The 19,216-nt window shown below is 42.3% G+C and overlaps 1 protein-coding gene across 1 annotated transcript in view; it reads left to right on the top strand.

Moving 5' to 3' along the window:
* The window catches only part of LOC126412949 (myrosinase 1-like), a 109,617-nt gene that overhangs the window by 62,434 nt on the left and 27,967 nt on the right, over positions 1–19,216 (top strand). The window contains exon 5 of the mRNA XM_050082840.1: positions 198–332. Within this exon, the coding sequence (XP_049938797.1) occupies positions 198–332 (135 nt within the window). The remainder of the gene's footprint in view (positions 1–197; positions 333–19,216) is intronic.

Here is a 19,216-nt window from a genome sequence, read left to right as displayed (position 1 = left end):
GGAAGGGTGCAGAGAGCGGACGCAGCAGCGTTGCAAGTTCTGCCAGCGCACAGCACCACCTCAGTACACTTACTCAACCACTAGGCGATAGTGCTTTCTTGTTTTAGATGTATCATCAAAACAATTTATTGCTACTTCTATTTAGATGAGATTTCGCCACTCCCCATGTGCTTCACGCCTAACCGTGGTTGTTTCAGGTGGACGTTTACAGATTTTCGGTGTCCTGGCCTCGCATAATGCCCACTGGCGACCCGACTGAGATCAACGACAAGGGCGTCGCCCACTACGATGCACTCATCAACCTGCTGCTGGAGAATGGTATCACACCCATGGTGAGTACACAGCTTCTTCTTCTACTTGTTCCTCTTCTACTTGTTCCTCTTCTCCTTTGGCACTACAGCTCTTGATAGGTCTTTCCCCCTTCAGCAATCTTCCTCCGCGTTTCTCTCCCATCCTCGGATCTCCATCTTGATAAGTCAGCCAACACACTGGTAGGCCCTTCCTTCTGGTGGAACACAATCTGCCTTTCATCATTCGTTTGGACATCCTGTCATCTGTCATCCTTTCCATTTGTCCTAACCAGCGTATTCTTTCAGATTTAATAAATTTCACTGTATATTTCCCTTTTACAAGCTCTTGTACGTGATAGTTGTACCTTACTCTCCAACCCTCTACCTCTCTCACGAACTCATATACTTTTCTCAGGATTTTCCTTTAAGTGGCTGTAGGCTGTTCGTATCTGCTTCTGTCATAGTTCACATTTCTGACCCATATGTAATAACTGGTCGCACAAAGGAATAGTATATATTTAACTTGATAGTTTTTCTAATCAGAGAATTCTTGAATACCTGTAAGTTCGCAGAAGAGCCTCTGCTTTCTACTTGTATTCTTTTCTCTAATACACAGCTTTATGTTATTATCAGTGGTTAAGAGGACAGCAAAGTAATGGAAGCAGCTGACAGCTTTAAAATATTTATTAGAGGCTTTCAGGTCATGTGGTATTCTTCTTGCCTTAGAATTGGACGTTCCCATGTATCTGATGATGTTTCTGTTTACTAAAAGTTCAATGATGCTCCGTGTACTTCCATTATTTCATAAATAATATTTCTAAAATCATGAGATTATATGTAACGTCATTAAATTACGTTAGAAGACGCAAACAAGGAAGCAATGGTCTCATTGAAAAGTGTGCTTGAGAGGGTTACAACACCCGCTAGCTAGTCCACTCGCATACTAAACACAGTAAAGGAGGAGGTGGGAAACATTGTTAGGAGTACTTTCCACGGATTCCCTATTTTAGAAAAGACACAGCAGGAGGAGAAAGAGAGAATTCTATTTGTACACGTTGACAGGGGATCTGACACTCAATTTCTGAGTGACAAATGTTCATTATTTTAGATTGTCAGTATCATAGTATGGGACGCTGACTGTTACATTAAATTTTTTACGCCTTTTTTGTTTTATGGGGATTCCTTCTGACAGTGCATGGTCAGACTCTTTTCGCCTTGATTCGTCCTTTGTTATTCCGACTTTCTCTCCCGGTATTGTATTGCGAATACATAGAAAGAAGGATCTTTTATTGTATGATTATATGATAGCGGAACAAACACTGGTAGCAGTTACTTCTGTAAAATATCTGGGAATATGCGTGCGGAACGATTTGAAGTGGAATGATCATATAAAATTAATTGTTGGTAAGGCGGGTACCAGGTTGAGATTCATTGGGAGAGTGCTTAGAAAATGTAGTCCATCAAGAAAGGAGGTGGCTTACAAAACACTTGTTCGACCTATACTTGAGTATTGCTCATCAGTGTGGGATCGGTACCAGATCGGTCTGACGGAGGAGATAGAGAAGATCCAAAGAAGAGCGGCACGTTTCGTCACAGGGTTATTTGGTAACCGTGATAGCGTTACGGAGATGTTTAATAAACTCAAGTGGCAGACTCTGCAAGAGAGGCGCTCTGCATCGCGGTGTAGCTTGCTCGCCAGGTTTCGAGAGGGTGCGTTTCTGGATGAGGTATCGAATATATTGCTTCCCCCTACTTATACCTCCCGAGGAGATCACGAATGTAAAATTAGAGAGATTAGAGCGCGCACGGAGGCTTTCAGACAGTCGTTCTTCCCGCGAACCATACGCGACTGGAACAGGAAAGGGAGGTAATGACAGTGGCACGTAAAGTGCCCTCCGCCACACACCGTTGGGTGGCTTGCGGAGTATCGATGTAGATGTAGATGTATTCTAAAGAGAAACTATTGACTTTGAATGTCTATATTTGCCGAATTATTAATTAATACCTGTATGTTGCGAAAAGTGACAATTGACTCTAAGTAATGAAAAGTTTGAAGTTCTCCACACGAATACTAAAAAGAATCCGCTACATTTCGGTTACACGATAAAACACACAAACCTAAAGCCTGTTAGTTCAGCTAAATAGATAGGAATTACAGTTGCAAATAACGTAACGATAACATAAATAATGTTGTGATGGAAAGCTAACCAAAGACTGTGATTTATTGCCCGAATACTTAGAAAATACAATTTTTCTACTAAAGAGACTGCTTACACAACGCTCGTCTGCCCTCTTCTGGAGTACTGCTATGCAGATAGGACTGATAGAGGACACAGAAAAAGTTCAGAGGAATGCAGCTAGTTTTCTGTTATCGCGAAATAGTGGAGAGAGTGGTACGGATATGATACGCGAATTGGCCTGGCAATCATTAAAACAAAGGCGTTTTTCGTTGCGGCAGAGCCTTTTTCATGACTCGCCACCTTTGTCCTCAGAGTGTGAAAATATTTTGTTGGTATACACCTACATAAGAAGAACTGATTATAATAAAACGAGAGAAATCAGAGCTTTCATCGAAAGGTTGTTCATTTTTCCGGGCGCTATTAGGGTGTTGAACGGTAGCAAAATAGCTTGAAGGTGGTACGGTGAACCCCCTGACAGACACTTAATTGTGAAATACAGGGTAATCACGTAGGTGTAGAGGCGCTGTCATAACCTAGCATCACGGTTCGCGCGGTTTCCCCCGTCGGAGGTTCGAGTCCTCCCTCGGGCATGGGTACGTGTGTCGTCCTTAGCGTAAGTTAGTTTCAGTTAGATTGAGTTGTGTGTAAGTCTAGGGACCGATGACCTTAGCAGTTTGGTCCCATAGAAGCTTACCACAAATTTTCAAATAACCCTTGTAATACAGTAGTTGGTGGTTGCGTAAAGCTCCTGATCACCAGACTTTGTGCTAACATCCTGGATTATATTTCAAACCTCTCCAAAGCGTTTCATAAAGTGAGCGAAAGTGACCACGTTGCTGGTGATCCATCTGTTATATGGGGTTTTTAAATCTGGTTCCACCCATCGACCTTCTACTGTCATACAACACAAGTGTAACACTACATTATATACACATCTATTCACACATCTATTAGTCACCTTCACTCAATAGAGACACTTAAGAGAGAACACTAACATTCGCAGAGGTAAACTGCACGTTGTGCACGCATTAGCTGGTTGAATCTACACAATGGGCTCTCCCGGCCAAGCATCCCATACGATAATCAATAAATATGATCACTTCCGGAATCGTTGGCTGTAAGCTATGCTGTCAAACTTCCGTTACCCTACCGTGCGGTGCCGGCTGTTGTGGGCGAGCGGTTCTAGGCGCTTCAGTCTGGAACCGCGGAACCACTACAGTCGCAGGTTCGAATCCTGCCTTGGGCATGGATGTGTGTGCCGCGCGGGATTAGCCGAGCGGTCTGAGGCGCTCCAGTCGTGGACTGTGCAGCTGGTCCCGGCGGAGGTTCGAGTCCTCCCTCGGGCATGGGTGTCTATGTTTGACCTTAGGATAATTCAGGTTAAGTAGTGTGTAAGCTTGAAAGGGTACAGTACCGCCCGACATTGAAAATAGGTACAACATACTTCATTATTCTTGTCAGAACAACATATTTTTTGTAAAAATAACTCAATTTCAATTAATACAGCGAAGCCGGATACCAGTGTGGGAAAGAATGACAATTTATTTATTTAATTGATCACATGTGCTCTCCCACAAAATAAATCCCTACACCCAGTTTGGTGAGATCTGTGAAATGAATGAATGTATGGTCGTCTGCTAACCACAGATAGTGAATGTGAATATATGATCATCTTTGAGATGATCCTTTGGCCACCTTTGGTGGAACCAAAGAGATTAAATTTACCGGAGCTTTGAGCGCCTGAAATGTGGCTGACCAATATGGTAGCAAGGTGCTCCCCCACTTCGGCAGAGGTGCGAGAGGACCTGAAGAACGGCCATGTTTCAGCACTCTGCTGCTGTATCTAGTGATGGTAAGACTTGTCTTAGGTGTGCTCCGTAAAGACAAAAGAGTGGTGGAGACATGGTATGCATGTGAAATACTTAAGAGTAGTTTGGAATAATAATTTCTCTATTTCAGGAACTTTTGTGGGGAGAATTATATGCCAGGCAGGTAATATTAAGGGGATCGTAGTAATCTTCGGAAGTGACCAGCGGTCACAATGAAACCACGTGTAGAAATAAGTTGAAATACTTCTGAGTGCTTAAGTTAAACTGAATTACTAGCGTGTGTACTATAAGTTGGAAATATTTAAGAAATGGCGTGTGCAGGACTTGAAATTAGAGACGAGTACTTCCACGTGGTGAGTACTGTGTGAGTCTCAATCTGTGTGTGAGACAAAGGATAAAGAGAACTATTCGTCCATGGTATCAGTTGAGGACTCGCGTGTGTGATGGATATGTTCTTAATGTTACTTTGCGTGTTATGTTTCCGTGTGACGCTTGATTCAAACTATAATACTCTGAGAGTGAAGCAAGGTGAGTCAGCCGTCTCTCCAGCAACGCCACTTGGCTTGCATTGCACAGAAAGGCGTGCATATATCCTCCAGAGTTCGTAGTAGGAAAGAAAAGTTACAAAGTGGGACAGTGTCGTGTGAAACTGGGATAAATATTAATTGAAGTGGGAAAGCTGAAAGTGATGTGATTATAACGCTGTGACTATTCCTTGTTTTGTATTGTATGTTGCCAGTGTGATGTATTTCATGAAATTTAAGCATGTGTAGTTGGCATGGGAGAGTAACAAGATAGTTTCAGAGGCATTGGGTTATGCATGTTCCTTTTTGTACCACTCGGTCTGGAGGAGAGTTTCGTGATGATGGGTGTGAGAGTCGAAGTGTGAGATATAGCAAAAGATCCACCATCCTATCCAGAAAGTGCACTGTAGCGTTAAATAATTACGAGACCATAAGATAGAGAATCACCAATGTAAAGCCATGCCCACTGGGCGGAATTTCTCATGTGTTATTGTTGTAGGTTATAGAATGTGTGTATTTAGGTTATAGAATTTATCGGAATAAATAAGATAGTGAAAAGAAAAAGATTGGTGGCCTTTTCCTTCGAATTGTATGTTGTCATGATATCCAGAATTTATAATGTGTGCGCCATTCATATTCAATGCGATGGCCACGTGTTGATCAAAGCCGTTAAATAAGAAAGAAAATGTAGTATTGCCAGTGTGTAGTGAACAGAGTTCTTTAAATTACTAATAGTCAGAAGTGCGTTTCCGTTGCGTAATATTCAAACAGGAGAATAACTTGTAACTTAATTGTGAGTACTAGAGTTCATGTTACCCGATAAATAAGAATGAGTCCACTCGCTTGGCAGACAACTCATCTTGCAGGCCTGACTGCTTGATGCCACAGTATGAGCAAGGCATGTGGGTGCCCCTCAAGCTTAGTGACTGATGACCTTAGCAGTTAAGTCCCATAAGATTTCACACACATTTGAACAATTTTGAACATGGATGTGTGTGATGTCCTTAGGTTAGTTATGTTTAAGTAGTTCTAAGTTCTAGGGGACTGGTGACCTCAGATGTTAAGTCCCATAGTGCTCAGAGCCATTTGAACCATTTTTTACCGTGCGGTGGCCATTAACAACGAACCGCCACCACTTCTGTTGTCCTCACCCCTACCACGCCGTCTTCTCAGGTAAGTGAAAGATTATTTTTGAAATCATCATACAGCGATCAAAATATAATCTTTGTAATATATCATACCAGACTAGATCGCAAGGCACGTTTATTAAAACATGACGATCGAAACCTGTCATGTTTTAATAAACGTGCCTTGCGATCTAGACAGTCATCAATAATTTCACGGGCAAGATATTTTGTGTTTACTCTATATCTGTCGAGCCAAAATGTCGAAACTTCCATGTTTAAATATCCAAAGACAGTGACGAAATCATAGAAAAGAACGTAACTGTTGAACTGTCCCATTAATGTGGGTACAGTACAGGTCCAAATGTGGATGCAGCAAACTACGACAGCATTTTCAGTAATTAATTGACCAAGTAAGAGCGGTGTCCGGCGTAATGATGCATAGGTGGATAGCTTATTTAGTACGTTGTTTTGTTGGGTATTTTCTGTTTATATCAGTGCCGCGTAAGAGGTCTTTTCACTTGGATTTAGGCAGTTATCCTTAAGTTTGAGCTGCTGCTGAGAAATACAGCTGTTCATGGTAGCGAGATATCTTTGAGAGATTTTGGTGATATCTGCTCCATAGCAACTGACATTAGCCGGTTACGTTATATTTACAACATTATAATTACTTGTGTTCCGTGGATCACGTCGAGAGGGCTGGGATGTAGAGAGAGGTCAAAGACATAGATTTTAATGAACCACAATAGAACAAAATGATTATAAATGAAAAGTACAATATTGTGGATATTCTACAGTATTAATTTATTTCGGCAACAGGGTTTTGGCTTAAGAGGCAATCTATAGACAGTCTGAAGATGACCTCGCAAGCCGAAAACCGGTTGACGAAATAAATTAATAGTGTATAACATCCACAATATTGGGACTTTGATTTATATCTATGAATTTCCACCAATAAGCGATGGAAGAATCAGCTAACAGAACGAAATGCCTTAATAATATGAAAGATTATTGTACTACAATGCTAATGTTAATTACAAAATAATCCAAACCATTAAGTTTGTCTTACGGAAATCTTCAGTGGAGTAGAAAGTTGCCCAAAAGAAAGTTCTTCAATTTAGTTTTAAACTACACCACATCAACTACAAGACTTTAAATACAGTCACTAATGCAGTTGAATGCACGTTTCCACATGTAGGGACTGGTTTTTGGTCCTAATTATATTCATTTTTGTCAAAATACAAAGACTTTTTAAAAGGTCTCTGCAGGATGTTCTTGAGCTAACACCAGATTAAATACTTCTAACGTGCTTATGCACTGTGTCCTCAGAGTCTTTCACATGGTCATTCTTCAATAAAAATCTTCCCATTTAATTGTGTAGGCTTCCCCAGCCAAAGTCAATTCATATAAAGTTTTTTGAGTATGGTACCGCGTATGGGTCGGTATCATACACAGAAAATTTTTATATCAAAATCTTCTCAATTTACAAGCCCCCTCACTTCGATGAAAACACCTGATCTTTCAAGAATTTCCTACGAAGGAAACATATGTATACATAGACTTACACAGACGTAAGGCACAATATTACATCTATTATACTATCTCCACAGGTACAATTGATAACGTCAAATGCAGAAACAAGCACGTAGTATGACTTTTATCATTGGGAGTAAATAAATAGTGCAGCAAAAAAAAATATGTACTTGAAATGAAGCGTCGTTACTCGAGCTTTCGATAGCTTTCGCCGTCGTGCCATTGGTACCAGGAGTTAAAATCACATACACTGTACAGGCAGAACATTATGGACAACTACCTAATAGCCAGTATGTCCACCTTTGGCACACCCAACAGAGGTGACCCGCCGTGGCATGGCACCAATGAGGCCACGATACGTTACTGAAGGGAGTTGGCATCACATCTGCACACACAAGTCATCTAATTCCCGTAGATTTCGGAGAGGGGAGCGATGAGCTCTGACGCCACGTTCAATCACATCCCAGATGTATTCCGTCTGGTACAGATCTGGCGAGCTGCTGGGCCAGCACGTCAATTGGAACTCGCCACTGTGTTCCTCGAAATGGTCCAGGACACTCCTGGCCTAGTGACACGGAGCATAATCTTGTTGAAAAATGCCACTACCACTAGGAAACATGATCGTCATGAAAGGATGTCTGTGACCTTCAACCAGTGTATGATACTCTTTGGCCGCCAATGTGCCTTGCACGAGCTCTACTTGATCCATGGGTGCCCTCGCGAATGTTCCCCAGAGCATAACAGAGCCACAGCCAGCTTGTCTCTGTCCCTCAGTACAGGTGTGAAGAAGCTTTTCCCCTGGATGCCGACGGATTCGCACCCTCCTATCGGCATGAAGAAAATGATAGAGGGATTCATCAGACCACGTTACGCTCTGCCACTGCTCCAACGTCCAGCGCCGATGGCCATGTGCACATGTAGTTGACGATGTCGTGGTGTTAACATTGTCACATGCATGGGTCGTCGGCAGTGGAGGCCCATCAATAGGAGTGGTCGGTGCACTGTGTGTTCATACACACTTGTATTCTGCCCAGCATTGAGGTCTGGTGTTAGTTTCGCCACCGTTCGCCAACTGTCCTGTTTCACCAGTCTGCCCAGCCTGCGACATCCGTCATCTGTAAAGAGGGGTGGACGCTCAACTCCACGACGTCTGGACATGGGTCTCACCTTCATTTCGCCACATGTTGAAGACACCATAACACTCCTCGAACGCCCGACAAGTCGTGCAGTTTCTGAAATGCTCGTGCCGTGCATTAGGGCCATCACAATCTGGCATCGGTCAAACTCAGACAGCTCGAGCGCCTTCCTCGTTCCACACACGGACAGCACGCTCACTGATATTACTTTCACCTTGCGTGTGTCTGACTAACAGTCATTCTTCACCAGGTGAAGCTTCAATCGCCTCGACCGGTTTATATCGATAGTAGTTCGGTGGTCATAGTGTTCTGGGTGATCAGTATACGTGCGACAGCAGCGTCTGGAACCTTCCAGAGAGGCCCAAAGCGGCGCATGCGCGGAAGGGGTTTTGGCCAACACACAGCGGCTTCGGCTCGTCGAGGGACCGAGTGATGATTGCCGCGAGAGGGCTGGCTCCACGTTTCAAGTTCCCGCCCCCATCTCCTTAGAAGTTTCAAGGGTACGTCTTTAGTTTTGCTTGATATCCAAAGGCGCCCCCCTCCCTCCCCCTGTCATGCCTTACGAAATGTTACCCCTGGTGTCTGTTAAACCTGTTGCTGATTATACCAATTTCAGCCGTCTCCTTTATAACTGAATCCCAGTATTATGATGCATGAACCAAAAGTCTCGACTTTTCAGATCGTATTTTCTGTCACTTTTCTAGTCAATGTTCAGTCCCGGCCTACTTCTCAAGTTCCCTTCATTTCATGTCATGAGTGCTCTGCAGAAGGCTTAGCAACAGTGCGAATAGTTTATCATATGCCAATGCTACTACAGTCGCTGAGGACACCATACACGCCAGGACCTCGTAGCTGGCTGGCATGCTTCTCGCTAATCGTTAGCCCATATTATGAAAGTAATGCAGCCGACTTGGCCTCTTCTGCCGGTTCACGAGGCGTCTTTCGTCGATGGCAACTGAAAGCTTTTGTAATCTTTCCTTTTATATAACCATTTTCCCTGAACATGCGTCAGATGCTGAAATACACTGCAGATGAGCGTCGTCGGAAATAATCTTTTCCCTGTGTACTAACGTTTTCGGGTCCGCTTTATTGTGTACAGGTTGGCGAAAACTATTGACATTCTAGTACCAGTCAGTGTGCGTACATTTCCTGTACACGGAATGACCAAACCAGTCTTCTACCTTTCACTCAAGTAAAACATCCAAGAACGGAAGCTTACCATTCGTCTGCACGTCAGTACTAAACGTAATATTGGTGTGACCATTGTTTATGTTGTGAAAGAACTTTTGCAGTGCATTTTCACCACGAACCCATATCGTGAAGGTGTCGTGTACGTACCGTAGGAAGCAACACAGATGCAATCTCATAGAGTTCAGAGCTTGCTCCTCAAAGCGCTCCATGAGCGAGTTCGAGATGACCGGAGATAACAGGTATCTTATCGCTTTGCCATTTGTCATCTCATAACAGTCGTTGCATTACAGGAAGTACATTGTCGTTAACGCATGGCGGTACACCTGAACGATCCCAAGCGGATACTGTTGGGCCAAAAGATCTAGGATGTTTAGTACTGGCATCGCCGTAAAAAGTGACGTCCAGATTAACCATTACGTCGTTTCAGACTAGCTTTATTTTCTTGAGGGTGCCAACGAATGACTGCCGAGTAAAAGGAATAGTATCGACGGCAATCAAATAAGCTAGTAAGAGATGGTACTGATTCCCCATGGTGCACAAAACAGGTCAGAACACTATTGCAGAATCTATGAAAAAAGCATGCCAAATTTAAAAAAAGGCAGAACTCCCAAGAATGGCGAATTTTTACAGAAGCTTGAAATTTAGCGCGAACTTCACTGCGAGATGCTTTTAATAGTTTCCACAATGAAACTCATTCTCGTATTCTGGCAGAAAATCCAGAGAGATTCTGTCGAATGTAACGCACACCAGCGGAAAGAGACAGTCAATGCCTTCACAATGGATACAGCAAAGAGACATCGCAAACGCTTTCAAGGGCCGCCGACGAAAGACACCTGGTGAATCAGTAGAAGTGGCCAAACGGACTGCATTCCTGCCATACTGTGGAGCAACTAGCAATAAATTACGAAGTCTGCTGCAGAAACGTGGGCTAAGACCAGTGTTCCGGCCCGCCCCCAAGATATGAGATACGTTGCGCCCTGTTAAGGACGACATTGCTCTTAAGAGTGTCGGCGTGTATGGTGAACCCTGTGAATGTGGCAGCATGAATATCGGACAAACAATTGGCACGACTGCGGAGCGTTGTACTGAGCACAAGCGCCATACAAAACAAAGGGAGCTTGACAAGTCGGCCATAGCGGAGCACTGCCTAGAAAACGGACATGAAAAACAGTTCGAAAATACAAAAGTGTTGGCTCATGCATCTACATATTGGGACTCCGTTATAAAGGAAGCGGCCGAGATTCGTTTAAACAACAATAATTTCAACAGAGACCATGGGCACACACTCAACAGGGCAGGGGCGGCGGGCGTTGGACATCGAAAGAAAGTAAAGACAGATGCACGACGTGGGAGCGGCAGTTTCAAACGTGGCGCTTGTCCCTGATGCCATCTGACGTCACCGGTGCTGCCAAGAGCAGTATCTCCGCTAGCTGCCCGGGTCGACTTAAACGCGCGCGCGCCACGTTGGGTCTATCTGATTGGCTGCTGATGATGTCATCATGCCTACATAAGCAAGAAACCGTAGCAGCCCCGGCAGTCAGTGAACTCCTGACGACGACAGCCGAGATGATGATCGAAAGCTCGATGATTTTATTCGAATTGACACGGCTTGAAAACCGAGAACGTTTTATTCATTAATGCCTTCACTGCGCGATAACATTGGTAATGTCATGGATGACGTGCCCCTAAAGCAGAGTTACTAAATACAGTTTTCCGAAATTCCTTCACCAAAGAACACTAAGTAAAATTCCAGAATTCGAATCAAGAACAACTGACAACACAAGTACCTTCCAAGTAGATATCCCCGTTGTAGCGAAGGCAGCTTAAATCCCTTAATAAAGCAAGACCTCCGGTCCAGACTGGATACCAGTCAGGTTCTTTTCTGAGTATGATGATACAACACCTTCATATTCAGCGATCATATACAACCGCTCACTTATCGAAAGAACTGCACCTACGGATTGGAAAGTTGCACCGGTCACACCGATATCCAATAAAGGAAATAGGAGTAATCCGCTGATTTACAGACCAATATCGTTAACGTCAATTTTTAGTAGTATTTTGGGACATATACTGCGTTGGAACATTACAAATCCATTTTTTTTTTCATTTTTTTGTGAAGGACATCATATTCGTCGGTGACTGTAGAAATTATTCATTTCACAATTGAAATTTCGGCGTTTGGGTCATTCTCATGTGAAAGTGCAAAAGCTTTTTCGCTCACTTCGCTGCTATAGGCGACTTAACTTTAACAGTGATAAATTTTGGAGTTACTTCTTTGGCTGTACGTTGCCTGTTAAACTTTATACACTCCGCTGTCCTCAGCAATTTTACCTTCTTACTGTCTTCTGTTGTCTTCAGCTATTTAATCTTCGTACTGTCTTCAGCAATTTGACCTTCGTACGAAGCTTAAGTTACTGAAGACAACACAGTGTGTAAAGTTTAACAAGCAGTGTAAGGCCAACCATGTAACTCCAAAATACATCAGTGTTAAAATTAACCCATGTGCAGCAGTGAAGCGAGCTGAAAAGCTTTTGCAGTACCTCTTGAAAATGGCCCAAACGCCGAAATTGCAATTGCGATACAAATCATTTCTACAGTTAATTGTGAATATAATGTCCTATAAAATATTCTATCTGAGTGTGAAGTTAATCAGTTTAGGGTTACCTCGAAGAAAACGATTTATTGACAAATGACATGGATTCAGAATAATCTTTTTTGTGAATCACAGCTAACTCTTTATTCTCACGAAGTAATGAGTGATATCGACAGGAGTTGTCAGATTGATTCCATGTTCTTAGATTTCCAGAAGGATTTTGACACTGTTCCTCCCAAGCGACTTATGATCAAAATGCTTGCCTGTGTAGTATCGTCTCAGTTGTGCCGTTTTATTCGTGATTTCCTGTCAGAAAGGTCACAGTACGTAGTAATCGACGGAAAATTGTCTATTAGAACAGAAGTTACATCCGGTGTCCCCCCAGGGAAGTGTTATAGGCCCTCTGCTGTTCCTAATCTACAGAAACAATTTTGGAGACAGTCGGAGCAGCTCTCTTAGATTGTTTGGAGATAATGCTGCCATTTTCCGTCTTATAAAGTCATCAGATGATCAAAACACATTGCAAACGATTTAGTCAAGGTAACTGTATGGTGCGAAAAGTGGCAATTGTCTCCAAATTACGAAGAGTGTGAAGTTATCCGCATGAGTACTAAAAGGAATCCGTTAAATTTCGGTTACTGGTTAAAACATACAAATCTGGAGGCTGTAAACTCAAATACTTTTGTATGACGGTTACGAATAACCTAAATTGGAAGGATCACATAGATAATGTTGTGGGAAAATCAAACGAAAGACTGAAATTTATTGGCAGAACACTTAGAAAATGCAACAGGTCTCCTGTAGAGACCACTTACACTACATTTGTCTGCCCTTTTCTGGAGTATTGCTGTGCGGTGTGAGATCCGTATCAGATAGGATTGACGGAGGACGTCGAACAAGTTCAAGGAAGGCCAGTTCGTTTTGTGTTATCGCGAAACAGGGGAGAGAGTGCCGCGTATGTGATATGTGTATTGGGGGGGGGGGGGGGGGGGGAGGGAGGGATCATTAAAACAAAAGAGTTTTTCGTTGCGGCAGGATTTTCTCATAAAATTTCAATCACCAATCATCTCCTTAGAGTGTGAAAATATTTTGTTGGTGACCACCACATAGGAAGGAATGACCATAATAATAAAATAAGAGAAATCAGAGCTCGCACGGAAAGATTTAAGTGTTTGTCTTCCCAGTGGCCAGTTCGGGAGTGGAACGATAGAGAAATAGCTTGAAGGTGATTCGATGAATCTTCTGCCAGGCACGTCATTGTGAATTGCATATTACTCATCTAGATCTAGATGTAGAGAATTGTGCTAAGCTTTCAACATATTAAACAGAGAGAGCTTGAGAAATCGGTCGTAACTAAGCATTGCCTGAAATATGGACAAAGAATACAATTTGAAAAGACGAGAGTCTTGGCTTATACACTGTGATACTGGGATTACGTAATAAAGGAGGCGGCTGAGGTTAGAATAAACTGCAACAATTTTAATAGAGACCAGGGGTACACACTTAGCTGGGCATGCCTATAGGCAAGCAAAGACGGATGCTCGACGCTTGTAGGGAGGTGGGAGCGGCGGTTTCAAACGTGGCGCAGGTTCCTTGCGCCACCTGACGTAACTGGGCCGCAGTTGCTATGCACTGACCAACTCGCCTTCCCGCGCACGTCCTCTCCGGAAGGAAAACAGGAAAAAACAAATGACGATAATGCAGCCATTATAAATTATGTATCCCTTTGGAAGTCAGATCTGGAAGCTGGAGAGATATGGAGGGATTAAATAAGAGTCTCTGGCCGTTCTTTCCACCAACCTGTAGTCTTCTAAAGTTGTGTCCCCAGCACACCAGCGCAGAAGACAGCTCTTCGGTCGTGGGATCTTCGGCGGAGGCGACTACGCTGTCAGTTCTAACCTATGATTCAGCTTTTTGCGGAATGCTACTTGCCCGCGTTGGTATCTGTATCTACAGAGGGTAAGATCTGTAGTACTGACACTTACCATTAATGTAGCCTGTTCGTTTATTCTTCAGATATTCACACTTTTACACTGTCTTTTACAACACTCGACACAGCTATCTTAATTGTATGGTAACTTTTCCATCCAACTTACCAAATACGATACACATGTCCGGCTCTCCGGTACACACTAGACACTGTGAATAGTACATATTCACAACTAAGTTACGCCCGATATGGAGTAAAACGTGTCCGCGTCTGAAGAACACCCGAAACAGAGTGACTATTACATATTCACATCTACGTAACGCACGATATTGAGATAGGTGACTGACGCTCCAGAACGCCCGAGAGAGAGACTAGCGTAGCCGAAGTACTTCGTCTCCCGGGCGCGCCAACGCTACCCGAAGGTATCCGAAGCACTTCGGTTGCAATATCGTTACTATTATGTTTCTCAAAACTAGTGAAATTTAATTTTAAAAAAAAGATAGACTCGTAGGGTAACCATGAGAGATTGTCATACCTAAAAACTGGGTTAAATACAATGAAAAATATATAAATAATTAATAAGAGAAGTTAGGCGTTTTGGCGCGTAGCACCCGAACGTGCCGACCAGTCAGAAGCAAGTTCAGTAAAATTGCCGGACTCTCCCACGTGACTGGTACATACTGTACCATCTACTGCTTGTACCTCACTCCACTTTCGTACCACATGCTACTTCACGTGTATCAAGCTGCATCAAGGCGAGCTTCCAACAAAATAAAATACTGGCGGCTACAGCCAGGAATATCACATCATGTCAGGCATTTTCCTTCAAGTTGCACGACAAACTGACTTCAGTTAATTGCATAGACGGAATATACCTCCACGAATTTTAAAGCAACTAAGGAAAGACGAAAAACAGGAAAAAATGACGAGGAGATTTTATTGACGCTTATGCATTCTGAAAATCCTATCCACGTAACTTCAGTTTCCCCCAAAGATGATTATGCAATTCATCAGTGAATATAAGAAAGCAGAATAAACTAATTGCTTCATTTTTCAAATCACATTTACCACTACGGAAACATACAACCTCCACAGCTGAACTGAAGCCCTTCATTAATTCCACGCAGTGGCTTTTCCAGTTAAGTTAGAGATGTTGTCGTGGTATTCAGTCCTGAGACTGGTTTAATGTAGCTCTCCATGCTATTCTATCCTGTGCAAGCTTCATCATCTCGCAGTACTTACTGCAACCTACATCCTTCTGAATCTGCTTAGTGTATTCATCTCTTGGTCTACCTCAACGATTTTTACCCTCCACGCTGCCCTCCAATGCTAAATTTGTGATCCCTTGATGCCTCAGAACATGTCCTACCAACAGGTCCCGTCTTCTTGTCAAGTTGTGCCACAAACTCCTCTTCTTCCCAATTCTATTCAATACCTCCTCATTAGTTATGTGATCTACCCATCTAATCTTCAGCATTCTTCTGTAACACCACATTTCGAAAGCGTCTATTCTCTTCTTGTCCAAACTATTTATCGTCCATGTTTCACTTCCATACATGGCTACACTCCATAGAAATACTTTCAGAAACGACTTCCTGACACTTAAATCTATACTCGATGTTAACAAATTTCTCTTCTTCAGAAACGCTTTCCTTGCCGTTGCCAGTCTACATTTTACATCCTCTCTACTTCGCTCCCCAAATAGCAAAACTCTACTACTTTAAGTGCCTCATTTTCTAATCTAATTCCCTCAGCATCACCCGACTTAATTCGACTACATTCCATTATCCTCGTTTTGCTTTTGTTGATGTTCATCTTCTATCCTCCTTTCAAGACACTGTCCATTCCGTTCAACTGCTCTTCCAAGTCCTTTGCTGTCTCTGATAGAATTACAATGTCATCGGCGAACCTCAAAGTTTTTATTTCTTCTCCATGGATTTTAATACTTACTCCGAATTTTTCTTTTGTTTCCTTCACTGCTTGCTCAATATACAGATTGAATAACATCGGGGAGAGGCTACAACCCTGTCTCACTCCCTTCCCAACCACTGCTTCCCTTTCGTGTCCCTCGACTCTTATTACTGTCATATGGTTTCTGTACAAATTGTAAATAGCCTTTCGCTCCCTGTATTTTACCCCTGCCACCTTCAGAATTTGGAAGAGAAGTTAGAGATACACTCGCAAAAACTCAATACTTCTAGTTCTTGTATTTCACTACTTGAAAGGACTATTTTAGAGTTCGTGCACTTTTGTGAGATCTACTGTATTATAAGCTTTGAGTCTTGTCAAACTTTAATGATGATCTATTTGCCTTGAACCGCCAGTTAATGTACAGTTAGAATTAGCGACATTCTTTCAAAAACATGGTATATTGTCCAAACGGTATTATGAGTTAATACGCTCTTGGAAGCACTTGTGAACCAGCTGACTTTCCACTTAGAAACATTCTGCTTGATAAATGAAAAGGCTGATGTGAGCACTTCGAATATCATGGGGAATCTATTAAACCTTACTGTTGTTCATATCAGCAATCGTTACATAAGCAAAGCTGTAGTTAATCATTCGATACTTCTTCATACCACAAATGACAGCGTTCGACCAAAGCCTTCAGTGCTCGTAGACACGTTATTGGCTGAACGTGTTTAGATTACGATCACCTGAAGTCTTTCACTTAAAATGAGCATAACGGTTACTCTTCTCTGCTAGCTGCATCTTCCTTGACTGAACTGGGTTCGGTCACCGTATAAAAAAAACTGCTACTTTAATTACTTCACTTTTCTTTAAGTTCTTATTCTAACTTGAACCTGAAAATATTTGTTATAAAGAGCAGTGAAAAATCTTACCTCACTTAAATCATGCAGTAGAAAAATCAGAGTACAACATGTACTTTTACAGATGAAATACCATCTTATTACGTAGTAATGCATTAAGAATTTGATGGGATCTTAACTATAGAATTGGGCTTCTCTTAAGTACGCCGTTCAGATGCTGCAGTTGTCAAGCATGGTTGATCAGACTGAACATCCTCAAAGAAAATACTTTCAAAAACGTAATGTAAATGATGGCTCCCACTTTAAATAAAAATAAATTTACCAATGTCTCAATGCTGAATAACTACCCTTCCACTGGCTATTCATATAATTATACAGGACAATGTGCATGGAGAGGGCACTGACGTGTACACAAGAGCATGAGGTATGGGATACAATACAACAAAATCACATTCTTGCCCATTCATCAAAGAAATACAAATAAAAGCGATTCTCCACTACCAATAACCGCTACCAAGTCTATCGTATACTCGGCAGAGAAGTCACATCTCAACCTCGAGCATATACCAAATCACGAAAAATACATTAAATTGCACATCACAGAAACTAAGGAAAAAGATCCACGTCTGTAAGTACTCATTCTATTCTGCAAGTTTGGATCTGTTTAATTATTAGCAAGTAACTGAATTTCGGTGCACTCTGAGTAACATGTAGTTGAACATACCAATTGTGCACACAAAGAAAACTCACCTTTTCCATGAAAAATATCATCCCTAGTTTTGGAAACCTACATGTATATTACTAAACTGCAAAATGTCCGAGTATTTAAGGAAAATTAATGAAAGACTGAACTTAATTTCTACCACTAGTCATGTGGAGTCATGACTGAACAAACTCTCCACAAATCATGAAAAATATACAAATTCAATCCTGCGTATGCATAATTATAGTTCTCAGATCTACTTTATATACTGAAATCAATTACACTTTACTAAAAATACAAGTGAATGAAGTTTCTTTGTACCGTACTCAAAGTAGTAGCAAGCCAACTCGCACAAAAACTACTTGATATGTAAAACATAATAATAATAATAATAATAGTGCACATGAAATTCTCCCTACAATAACTAAGATGATTTCCAACAATATCCAAAATGCTGAAATAAAGACATTAAGTACAAATATCACACAACACCTCAATCCAAAGAGTGTCCCAAAGGCATACTAGCTGTTACCCGGTCTCAGTGGCAGAATGTCCCACACCAGACATATCGTAACCACTCTCGCGTTTCAAACAGAAAGGTGATAGCCACCAAAGAGGACCACGGCACCCTCTGCTAACCTAACTGTGCCTACCTGACCAAGCCCTGACCCTACGGTAAAGTCAGACCTCTTTACCTTTCCGCCTATGCTGCTGCTAGTTAGCAGAACTGCTACGGACACCGATCACCTTGTGAAACTCAGATGCACTCATCTCAGTTACGTATACTGGATTAAAGGATATAGGAAAGAGACAAGTACACAAATATCAGTGCAAAATCCTTCCTGTAGGATTATTACCTAAAAAAATAGAGATAGCGTGTGGCGATACAAAACAGGAATGATTTAATATGGCAGCAAAATATCGGATCCGTTTCACACTGATGACACAAAAATTTATAACCCCCTACTAAACAGCATATTGGTCCACGTTTGCAGATTTAGGTTTTATGTGATTTTCCCAAATCAGTCGAGCCAAGTTCCCGGGTGGTTCCTATGAAAGGGCATGACCGGTTTCCCCCCCGCCCCCCCCCCCTCCTCACCCCATCATTCACCTAAACCGAGAGAGCGCTTCGTCCTTCGTCTCTAACGACCTCGTTGTAGACGGGGCGTTAAACTCCAATCTTTCTTTGGTCCACCTTTGGAACGAAATACAGCAACGAATCAGCGTGGAATGGATATGACAAGTTCTTAGTAGGTTTCCGGGGGTATGTGGCTCCAAACTTCTGTGCGCAAATCACGCAGTCCTCGTAAATTACGGGCCAGTGCTTTGCGAACGTAGAGCTAAAGGCCGACAACATCACAGACGTGTTCCATCAGATTCAGAAGAGGCAAATTTGGTGGCAAAGGTAT

This window comes from Schistocerca serialis, chromosome 7, assembly GCF_023864345.2.
Source record: "Schistocerca serialis cubense isolate TAMUIC-IGC-003099 chromosome 7, iqSchSeri2.2, whole genome shotgun sequence".
Lineage (NCBI taxonomy): Eukaryota > Metazoa > Arthropoda > Insecta > Orthoptera > Acrididae > Schistocerca > Schistocerca serialis.
The sequence above is the reverse complement of the archived record's forward strand: the minus strand, read 5'-3'. Positions and strand labels throughout refer to the sequence as shown.